The 12053-nt window shown below is 41.4% G+C and overlaps 1 protein-coding gene across 2 annotated transcripts in view; it reads right to left on the bottom strand.

Annotated features, from left to right (window-relative positions):
* The window catches only part of nrp2a (neuropilin 2a), a 53696-nt gene that overhangs the window by 18225 nt on the left and 23418 nt on the right, over positions 1–12053 (bottom strand). For both annotated transcript variants that reach the window (XM_058380207.1, XM_058380208.1), the window contains exons 4-9: positions 8296–8526; positions 6013–6168; positions 5508–5677; positions 4840–4995; positions 717–861; positions 1–273 (exon numbers count right to left, since the gene is read on the bottom strand). The exon at positions 1–273 is cut by the window's left edge and continues 77 nt beyond it. In XM_058380207.1, coding sequence (XP_058236190.1) covers positions 1–273; positions 717–861; positions 4840–4995; positions 5508–5677; positions 6013–6168; positions 8296–8526 — 1131 coding nt within the window. The remainder of the gene's footprint in view (positions 274–716; positions 862–4839; positions 4996–5507; positions 5678–6012; positions 6169–8295; positions 8527–12053) is intronic.

The following is a 12053-nucleotide window of genomic DNA, read 5'->3' on the forward strand; positions in this document are numbered from 1 at the left end:
GTACAAAGGCCCGGTTTTCCGAGCTTGTTCCTCCGTCTCCGCCTCTCGCTCCCTGAGTGATGAGGCCACTCACCGTCTTGGCTGTTCCCAGGTCCACTTGGAGCCACTCCTCTCCGGCCAGTGGCTGCGGTGGGGCGGGGAACCAGCCGGACCTGCTAGCCACCAGACGCGACGCACTCGGGGACCAATTGAGATCTCGAAACGAGGACGCAGAGATCTGCGAGTCTGGAAGCTGTCCAGAGAGAAGACCCTGGAGCTCGGAGCATGGAGCGTCTGGGAATAGTGGGAAACGGATGAGTTGTGGACTTGGCTTTAGTGTTTTAAATTAAGATGAAATTGTTTAACCTTGATTTCTTTCCACACACATTAGAACAAAGGCTTTAAAAGTTCTGTCAATTCGGTGTGGATTCACATCCCATAATAAGCTCTGGTTAAAAAAAATTTGACTCTGAATCGACTCTTTGCAGGAAATGAAAACTATTGGAAAAAGTGTTTCGACTCTGAATCGACTCACTTCTTCCAATGAGTCGATTCAGAGTCAAATTAATCGCTCACTAAAGTTCTTGGAAGATGACGGAGAACTGCCTCTCTGAGACCCGGATAATCACATCAAGGTTCTGTTTAAGTATCTTACACAAAGAATATTTAAAAGAGCTTTTAGGGTTTTAAAGATTCACTGATTTAGACATGAACATCACACACACACACACACTCACCTGTGATCTGGCAGCCGTAGAGCTCAAAGCGTAAAGCGATGCCATTCTTCCACGTCTGGGGTCTGATGCGGACGAACCGGGCCAGAGTGGGCTGAGGAATGCGGTTCAGAACCACTTCGGATGGATCAGTGTTCGCGTGGAATATCTGTAATAGACAAAAGAACACACACAACTTGGTCATGTTTACAAAATAAATCTGATACATCATATCTTCCTCTTATTCATGAGGAATAAAGAAACAGGATTTGATCCATCTGTAAGTGTGTTCGGTGTTGCAGTGACTCGTATCCTGTGTTTGAAGGCATCATGGCGTGTGTATACAATGCAGTTTATTAATAAATCACTCGTCATCCATTTGAAAACAGTGACTCAGCGTAGCATCCGACCTGCTGGCTTCCCTGAAGGTGGTTCTTATGTTTCTGAACACTGCAGAAAGGGTTTTTTTTTTACGGACGATGGAAATCCAGCAAGAAATATGGCACTGCTCTTTCGTGTGAATTCTCCACATCTTCAGTTTCTTTTGTTATCTCGCATACTTTCACCACAAGACAGAGATGAGACTCAGAATCGAGGGAAGCCAGAGCTGATAAGAGGAAAAATTTCCCATGAAGAAGTAAAACTGCAGGCTGTTAGGTTTAGCAGGTTTGTACAGTAAGGTCAGAAACCTACAGGAAGTGATGAGGGACAAAGGGTCACATGACCCGGATCCTCAGGTTCAAGGCTAAAAAAGTTAAAGCTTGTTGTTGTTATTGAAATAAAATAGTGTGTTATAATAGAAAGGAAAAGGAAATACAATTAGAATCTAAACAAGATAAAGGGTCTAGTAATAATGTAATAATGTGAGGGGTAAGAAAAATATTAATAACATGGGATATTTGTCTTAGGAATAGTAATAAGATGAATAAAATTGTATGTTATTGAATAGAGGTGTAAAAAAAAAAAAAGACGGAGTCTTAATAAAAGCTGGAGTAAGATTATAAAATAATGAATCAGAAACAAGAAAGAAAAAAAAATAGTCTTAAAATGAGAAAAATAAACAGATTAGAGTGGGGAGGGTAAATAAAATCAATTACAATTTTAGAAAATAGTAAGATAGTAAGAAATAGAGAATAGAAAGGATAAAATGGTAAAAAAAAATAATTATAATTATAAATAAAAAACATCTGGTCTCGCTGATAAAGCTGACGGTTCAGGGAAAATGAAACTGAAACATAATACAGCTCAAACACAGAAGACTTGGATTACTAAAAGCCGCTGTGCTCTTCTTCTTTACGTCCCCCGAAGCTCAGAGATTCCACCAATCCCTTCATCCTGCTCTTTGACTTGCACCAATAGGCCTAATTACTGAGGTCAAAGGTTAATTATTTAGAAAAACAAGACCCGGGAAGCTCAGGGGGTTGTGTACGAGAGAGTTTTCTACTGAAATCAGAGATGTATGATAGAATTCTTGACTGTTTGGAGCTTGTTATTGTGCTACACAAATAAAATCATTAAAATGATTAATATTTAAAAATATGTTTCAGTTCATTTTTGTGAGCTGAGCACACACACATGATTTTCTGAAGATCCAGAGAAGAAGAAAAGCAAGTTCTCCTTCTTTTTATTTACTTTTAGAGATATTGACTGACACAAGAACACCACTCTCACATAAACGATGAATTAAAAGTAACTCATTAATAATAAAAATGTTCATTTTGCTATTTTTTTTACTCTCCTTAATATACTCATGCCTTGCACGTGGATGCTAGTTCGTATAATGGCTAATTCTGTACTAAAGAAAATGTTTAAGAGCAAGAATCCTGTAAGAAATTGTTCCTCGAGTTGGACTGACTGGTTTAAAAGCACGTTTTCATAACTTTTTTTTAGCGGATTGTTTGCTAAAAATCTGCCTGGCAACAGCATGTACATCTGTACATCCGACATCTGACCATTCAAACGGAAACAACTAGCCAGAGCGAGCTGAATAATTCAGACTGCCATGTCGGGTCGGGTCATAAAATTATAAGAGCAATTTCTAAAAGAAAAACAAATATCCAACACCTAAGATGAGAGAAAAAACATCAGGTCAGTTTGGAATTAATGAAAGTAAGAGGTCACAGTCTTCTAATGTGAGGTCATTCACCACAGGACTGTATGACCAGATCAACTTACTTACCAGACGTTACCAGAGAGAATAAACGCTAAATTATTAGCGAGTCGACAGGAAAATTTAGCTAGCTAATATCGGTTTTGGTTGCTAAACTGCATAAAATCATAAGAATAATTAAGGCATGCTAAAGACAAGCTAAAGGGAGGATAAAAGGAGTTTTATCGTCACTTCATGCATTGGTTTTGTCGAGAACACAAACAACACACCATCTATGACAATATTGTGGGGGCAGGGCTTACGTTCTGGAGAGGAGTTGATTGGATAAACACAAGCCTAGTACATAATAAGTCATGAAACCTTTTAATAATATTACCAGAAGTAACAAATTAAAACACCTCAAAAAAGTGAGTTTTTGCTCCTTCTTTCTCTGAATTTAATGAGCCCGGAGGGAGACGTGCTCTGAGTGGGCCTGCTCCAGACATTATTTTGGAATGACTTTCTTCTCATTCGCTTTCCTCCCTCCTTCCATCTCCGCTCGGATGAAGATGTCGAGCTGGTTTCAGTTGGCCGCGTGCCAGAGTCATGCAGATGAGAAATTGGGTCTGTGTGTGTGTATGTGTGTGTGTGTGTGTGTGTGAGAGAGAGAGAGAGAGAGAGAGCACACGCACACACACACACACACACATATATCTCATATATTCATATACTCCGTACTGCATTTCTCCTGGAGCTTTGTGTCACCAAGGGTAAAAAACGACAATAACTCTCTCCATTACTCCAGCTTCATACTTCCGCACTCTGGCAGAGCGACCGAGGAGAGAGATGAAATTGCTTTGTGTGCTTTTTCTTTCTCCAGCCGCGAGCATGTGACAGACAAATTGCGTGCCTCCTAAGATGGATTTATAGGGATTTTCGATAATAATCGGTATGTGAGAGCTCGTAGGTGCAAACAATTCGCAAATCTGATCATCTGCTCGACTCTAAACACAAGGCTACGATTGCTTCCTGGCATTGTGTGTCTGTCCTGAGAACTTCCCATTCGGGAAACACGGGATGGGCGAGTGAATAAGAGAGGGCCGAGCGTCCGGTGTCTCGTTAGTGGTCTTGAATCCGAATGTGCTGCAGAATAAGGATCACTTCATGGTCCTGTTCTCTTCATGTCCTCTAAAAGCGCTTGTTAAAGTTCATTAAGGCTGCACTGATGTTTGTTTACAATTAATAGTCATTACGTGACATGATATATATATATAACTGCAATAATAGGATGTGCTGGATCAACTGCTATTCTCGAAGCTCCTTCAGTCCGCATTTTCTACCCCCCCCTTTTTTCCACTACTGGATACTTTTTCCACTACTGGTACTCCTTGGATAAAATGATCTTGCTTGAGCAAAAAATACAGCATGCAATCAGGAAAAAAGTATTCTAGAAAAATCTACAAAATCCAACCCTGATGATTAGGGTTCATACCTGTCATTCCAACACCAGTGATAAGATACTAAACTCGAACACAAAGCACCCTCTCGCACATGTGGGGTCCCTGCAAACCCAGGTGCACGTGTGTGACCGGTCCTGCAGGTGTGTTTATGGCCGTTAGTGCACAGGCATGACGAATGGCCTTTAGAGATAAGAGCTCTCAAAGAGCCCTATTGTTCCTAGGTTGCCAGTAACCGTCCCTCAACCTGTTCCCATGTCACTTTCTCTGTGGACAGATCAATGAAGAGGACTGAGGTCACTGCCCCCAGCGGTCATTACTGCTCGGTCATAACAGCCACCTCAATTAAATTCAGAACCTCGAGTTCCTCTGGGAAGACTTCTCTTCTTTTCTATATCTAGGGTTAAGATATGATGCAAATCTGGACAAGTATTGGTTATGAAGCTTAAAAATCCTCGGTTCTTTAAGGTGAAACTAGATTGCCCACACCGTAGATTCCCCCCTGTCTAGTTCTCGTTATAACAATGAGTGGTTCCTCCGGCTCTGACGCGGCCTGCAGGTTTCTAGATCAAAGATTAAAAAAGAATATTGCTTTGCTCACCTTATGGTTCTTGCCATGCCGATACATCATCCAGTCCTCTCCATTTGTGCTGACCTCCAGCTTGAAGGTGGTGACGTAGTATGACTTCTGCGTCTCCTTCGAGATAGCGCCCTGGGTCGCAATGCCTGTTAGAACCTTCAGGAAGTGCAGGTCCACCTGAAAGAAAGGGCATCAGTTAGAACAAGAAATCCGCTTTTTTATTTTGTCTCGGTTTTTCTTTGCATTTTTTTGCTTGTGCCTTTTCCTTACTTCATTACTACAAGTACCTAAAATCTACTGTTGTTAATTTATCTGATAAAGTAACACCACAGAAGTAACACGCTATATCTTCAATGGGTGAAGCTTCCCTGACGCTTTTTGTTCAGACTCATGCAGAAGATTAACGTTGATTCTGATCCAACACAAACAAAACGTGAGGATTCCCAGGTCCAGGCACTGTCACTGCTCTGCTAAGGAGACAATAGCAAAAATTCCAAGCACAGTGGAATGCAGGGACCTCAAATCGATGGTGCTGGAGAAAATTGCTAAGCATGTATTTTTAAAGCATGCCCTCATCCATCACACAGCGGTTAGCAGGGTTCTCCACGCATCACCACTCTCAGGAGAGACAACAGACACAGGGCTCAGGAAGCGTGGCCGAGGCTTAATGGTGTTTGTGTGATAGTAACCTGAATGTACTCCTTGTTGCTGTCCTCTGCAGGTGTCCAGGCGTTGTCCTCGTTGTTGAGACGGGCCATGCGAGGAAGCCAGCGGCCATCATAGAACGAGGATGAGGCGGAAATCTGATCGTCTGAGATCTTTCCTGATTCCATGCCAAATACAGTGTTGCAGTGGAAGCCTGGGGACAAGAGACACAAAGGTAAGGAAAGGTTTTGAGGGTTTTTTTCACTGCAAGATGGCAGTGAATGAGAATGTACCGCTGAAGACAAGAGACAACAGATAGCATGGGAGAAAGCGAGAGAGGAAACGAGTGAAGGTTTGTCTTCAGAGCTATTAAAGCGAAACAAGAAAAAGGAAAAATGCAGACAAGCTAAAGTAAAGAGATGAAACTGATAAATGACGCACAGCTCTATTCGGATTCTCTCAGATTCCGTGGGTAGTTCTATTAAACTGTGCCTTTATACGTTATAAATTACTCTAGAACAGAAACCGGCACAAAATTATCACACTTACTGTCGGTTACATCTTTGCGAGTCATGTTGTACCGCGCAGAGAAGCCGTCTTTGGCCACCGCCATGTCGGTGTGAAAGGAGAGGGACAGGAGACCCGTGGAGGACACAATCTCTGGAGGGATCTTCATGCCACAATATCGTCCAATCAGTGGAGAAACTGTGGGAAACGTTTACAACAGTGAATCAGAGAACCAATTCCAGTCAGGAATTCCATTCCTTTTTCCCAAGGCCCAGTAAATCCACTTATCTTATAGAATAGATCAAAATACATTGTAAAAAAATGTAGAAAGGTCATTAAAAGTTTTTAACACTTTCCCAAACAGCAGTAAATTTGCATTCGAACATGCAAACAGTTAACCTGCTCTACAATTAGGTCCTCAATCTTAGCCAGTCTCCAGAAAAGGCTTCAGATCTTTAAATGAAAGAAATAAGACTTAATCAGCCAGTGGTGTTTATAATTAATGGTACAAGCTCTTTCCTATATGGTCCAAAACACCCTGCTAATACAGAAGCAAATTACATCTTATTGATTTAGCTATAAAGTCAGGTCTTATTAGCGTTCTCACTGCAGGAGAACTGATTACAGATCTCCTTATAGGTACCAAGTAGAGACTGACAAGTTATAAATTAGCTAACCCACAGAGGCTTGTCTACGATGTGCTCATATTTTTGGTTGTACAGGCTAACGCAAATTAACCTCAACGTTAATGCTGTGACAGAATCCCAGTAAGGGAAAGAATGGGGAAAGTTGCACAAAGAATGGTCAGGTTAGGGTATTCGGGTATCGGCTTTGTAGTTGCTCTTAAAGGATTTGGCCAAAAATGCCAACAGGTTTGCGGTGATGGCTAACATCAGCAGGGTGACCGTGTACAGTGGTTGCAAGGTGGTAAAGGCAGATTTCAAAGCTGACAGCTGCCCCCCATGTGGCCATAAGCCGGTACATCTGATCAACAACCCAAAGCTAAGCCCATTAATGAACATGGGGGAAGTTTTTCAGCTATGAATTGCTATTCTGTTTCTTTAAGATCATCATTCTCACTAGATTAGGTTCCTTATCCCTTCCCCATCAAGAGTTCCTCCACATCAGATCTATCCAGGATCCTAAACATCCAGTTTCATGAAGCATCTTATCCGTGACGATTTGGATCACCATCAGTTTATGCCAAAGTCTTTTAAGTAAAATCACACTTTTTTGCTCGGTTGGTGTGTCACGTCTATCACCCTGATATAAAATGTAAAGCTTCCTGCCCACTCCTTATTACATCTTCTGTAAAAAATCTCCATAAATAAACCCACCGAAATTCATGAGCCATTCTGACACCCACATGCCTGCCTCATTTAACACCAGCACAAACATCTCCTGCTCCTTATCTCTGGCCTCTAAACCAAAAGATAAATCACTCCTCTTCACTTCCAAAGAAGGAAGTGCTTCCTCAGATAAGAATGGCCTGAGGTGGGAGAGAGAGCACACAAAGGGGAGTGACTTCAGCATGAGGTGGAGAAAACAGGAAATAAGTCATTGAGGAAGTTTCTGGCCCTGTGGAGGTGTCAGCACTTGATGGTGAGCCGGCATTCCTGAGACCTTGAGCTAAAGCCAACACTTGACACCCACTCTGGAGACTGTAGATCATGTAGCGTGAGTTGAGAGGTGAGAAGGTGGATCTGAGGAAGATATCTCAATACAGTGAAAGCTCCTGGATCTGTTAATGTCTGATTCTGGATCTAAATGTGTTTAGCAAAACAAGCCTTTCAGGCACCTGGTAACCTGCTAATGCAGTTACTTAGTTCTTCCTAACATTAATATTAATCCCTGGATCCATGAATCTCAACATTCTGGATGATTCTATACGAGTCTGGTTGTCAAAACAATCCTTTCAAGCATTCCATCCATCCATAAACCCAACCTTTCACAGGCGAGATCTGTCAGTCTGTCAGGTGAGATGAGGTTCTGCAGAAGATATCTCAAGATTTGTTGACCATACTGACCATATTAATAGTTTTGAATCTGTGCATGCTTATATTATGGATGCTTGTGGTATTCTGACCAAACTTCCATTCATAGTGACCTTTTCTAAAGAGTAGAGTAAAATTTCTAACATCCAGGTGATATTTTCTTAGTCACCCCTAATAAAGTAATAGTTTCTGCTCACATTTATGATCATTCTGGACTCTGATCAAGCTTTTCAAGCACGGTGACCTATAACCGAGAACATTTTCGGCGGCACTCGGGCTAATCCATCATCATCTCTACACCACAAGCTATGCTATTCATTCAGGAGCTCACCCTGGGGCAGTCCATCCCACACTTCCAGCCAGTCGTATTTGCATTCAGCTTCAGTCATCAGCAAAGGGTCATTCTCCAGGTCGAAGGTCTTGAAGGTGAGGGTAACCTCTGTCTGAGGAGGGGCGATGATGATGTAGGAGCATTCCAGGTTGTGAGGGTACTTGTCCGGGAAGTCGGGTGACTCGATCACGCCAGTTGGTGCTGTGAAATTCCGGAAACAGTGTTCTGAGCCTGAAAGGCAAAGAAAAGTGAAAAGTAAACATGCAGGCCTGCAAGCCATCAGGAATTTTTGGGTGTATGAGTTGTTCAAAAGACAAGTTGTATCATTGGCCTCAGTAAAAATAATTAGAAGATGAGCCACATGTGAATCTGGAGTGATTGACAGTTGTAAGTGTTTTAAAATCTGATCCTGGATTGGCCCCACCTCCTTTCCTCTGTTTCACAACAGCGATCTGTTATCTCTAATCTGAACTCTTATCTCGATTTCCCTGCTTGGAAACCTGCTTTCTGTCACGGTACATGGACCTTGTTTTGAATTCATTCATGTAAAATAAAATTTCTGTTAATGTTAGACGAGGACATAGTTAGCTATATATTTATTAGGGATTCTTTAAAATCTGCTCAGAAATGACACTTTTTGTGACAATTTTATGCAACAGAGGTAAAAAAAAAAATCTCAGTAATTTTGTGAGCAGATCAACAGTGAAGTTCTCAGCCATGTGGAAACATTTTTATGGCTTTATGGCAATTTTTGCATTTTACTCTGAATTATATTCATGTTTATTTGTCTTGATATAATCGCACATCTTATCTTGGGTGGTGTTTAGTCTAAATTATTCATCAGTAAAAGCTCTACAATATGCTGTAGCTGAAATAAGCCGCAGTGTTTCATTATTCTCTGCACAGGCTTTCACAGGCTTCCTGTGTATAAAATGCTACACGAGTGAAGTGTGATATGATATATATTTTAATTTTTTTGGCCTTTGAGAGTTTGCAGGTATTTCTTTTTTTGGTTGTATTCCTGTTCATCATACAGAGAGAAGGAGGAAAACAACAAAACGTAATGGGAAAGAGAGAGAGAGAGAGAGAGAGAGAGAGAGAGAGAACAGGCAGGCTTAATGAGAGAGAACGACAGATCAGGAGGCAGAGACGAACAATAAAACAAACAAGTCGAAACAGAGGCAGAGGGAGTCTGTGTCTCATTAGCTATGCAAATTTATGCACCCTGAGCTCTCGGCCCATACATGTTTCCCAGTATGCCTTGCTTTTTTTTCACCTGGAGATGCTGCACACGTCCTTCGTTACCCCAGTGCCTATACAGACATCTGCATCTACGTTGAGTATGCTGTGCCCCATGACATAGCAACGTCACTCGTCCCGCTGTCTTTCCGTATCGCTGTTTACTTGTTCTTTGTCTAATTGTTTGTTTATTTATTTATTTTCCCATATGGTGTTATGCCAGAGCGTTCTCCTTTTCCTTTTAGCACTGAGTGGGAAGTGTGCTTGCCCGCCCATGCGTTAGAATATATAATCACACACTTTCACACACACGTGAAAGCTAACTCAGTCAGAATATCTACACACACACACACATATACATACCACACCTTATATAGTTACATTTATTATCACAGAACAAAGTTACTGCTCTCTAAACAGTTTAGTTATATTTAATATCTATTTATGGATGTTGTGAAACATCATCAGGACAAGTTCCTGTCCTCACTTATGTTCTAGCAGCTATAAACAGTGGTTCCATCACCCTTCCCTTCTCTTTTTTGATAAAACGAACAAAGCTCACAAACCAATCAAAATAGATAATACAGTATCGCTGTATATTATACTAATTATAATACACTCTTTGGTGAATATGTATTCGTTTTTTGTTAAATAGTAGTTATCCACAGGCTAAGTTATGTACAAGTGGGATTTTTTTTCTCTTTTATTTAATGGGACAGAACATGCCAGACTGTGATCCCCTCCAGAATTAGGCCATCCTGTTAAAGTCTTCTTTCCTTACCCCCATTTCCCTCTACGACTCACGCCTTTGACCTCGCTGCGCATGCCAACATCGTGAGACGGCACCATACGTGCGCGCATGAGCTCATTAGTTCATGTTTATGAACACGCTATAATGTGCATGTTTACTCCTCAGGCCCAGGACAGGCCTCCTTCTGCTTCTGGCACAGTAAATGACAGTTTGGGAGGCGTGGCTAAAAAAAAAAATGTTGTATAGATACGCTCCATGTACATTCCTATTCGTAGTTCCTTGGTGTGTGACAGAAGTTTATTAGCTGTTTACTTGGAATGGGCGCTGCGAGAACATCCCACCAAATCACGAGCACATCGGTGTTACCAGTGAGGCATGATTATTGTTATTGTGAGTGAAAATAATTACAGAGCCTTGATTCCACTACCAAGAATCTTGTTCAGGTTTCTTCGACGATACACCAGTCCTTTTATTAACCTTTTACAGAAATAAATAACAATTCATTCTACTTCAATTCAAAAAGTTAAAGCAGCTTTAGACAAGCTTGCAATCTGTGTCAATTCCTAAAAAATTTTAAAAACGTTCTTAAATGTTGTAATAGTTTTGAACTAGAGTGTGTATTTTTCCTAATTTTCCAGCAATTTTCCAGAATTAAGGTGTGCAATACTCAATATAGTAGTCTAGGTAGTTATTTTAAAAATAGCACGATGTATGCTTTAGTAAATAAAAGGCTCTAAAAGTTCAAAAATCCGTTCAAGACTTCGCTGGATGCCTGACCCAGAATGTTGGGTGACACATATAGCACATGGCACACTTCTGACGTCCCTGGAGTGTATTAACTTGCTTTAGTGAATATACAACTTTGGGGTGGATGAAAGAACAGGGGCAGATGTTAGTTCATACTTAATGCTTTCCATCACCAATGAGAAGGAAAGGAATTTCCCTTGTGTGCAGGTAAGAAAGCAAGGGAAGGTGGTGGTGGTTGTTAAAGTGGTAGTAAAAAGCATTGGGTGAAAAAGACAGCCTCTGGGGTGTGGTGTGGTGGAAGGGTGAGGGGGGTAGTAGCAGTAGTACCATCGTATGTTCTTTTTAATGTGATGACACTCATGTCCTGGCCATGCCAATAGGCCTAAAGATGGAAGTCTTCCGATACGAACCATGGCAACAGTGTCAGCATCACGTCACAGAGGGTGGGGCAGCATCGCTGTGGCAAGCACTCATGGTGGAGGGTTAAAATCTGGTGTGATGGAACTAGGGCAGAAAATGGGGAGCATTAAGGGAGGGCAGGGTTTTCTTTGGGGGTGGAGGGGTGCTGAGGAACTCTGGGGCAGGGGGGCTGTTTGGAGGGGCATACAATCCAGTGTAGGATAGAAGGTTTTAGGCGAGAGGGATGAGTAATGTGGGTCACAAATAAACAAGATTAGTCTGGCTATTGGGTGACAGGTTAAATTCTCGAATGCTTTTAATTATTGCCTTCCCTGAGCTTTCAGAAGTCAGTGGGGGATTTTCTTAACCTAATTTTCTTCCAATATCTGCCAATTCCCATTTGCTACCAAAGGCAAAATAGTTAGAAATCTGGGCAGGTCGAATCCAGTAAAGTATATTTATTTATTTATGAATTACATTAAAAAAATTGTGAGGTACCAAAGTGCGGCTACATTACATCAAGCTAAAAACAAAAACTGTACCAAAGAGGATTAAAGATCGAACATGATACACAATGAAAAACACGACACCAGGATCATGCTAAAACATAAACACACACAAG

The sequence above is a fragment of the Hemibagrus wyckioides genome, linkage group LG26 (genome assembly GCF_019097595.1).
Source record: "Hemibagrus wyckioides isolate EC202008001 linkage group LG26, SWU_Hwy_1.0, whole genome shotgun sequence".
Taxonomy (NCBI): Eukaryota; Metazoa; Chordata; class Actinopteri; order Siluriformes; family Bagridae; genus Hemibagrus; species Hemibagrus wyckioides.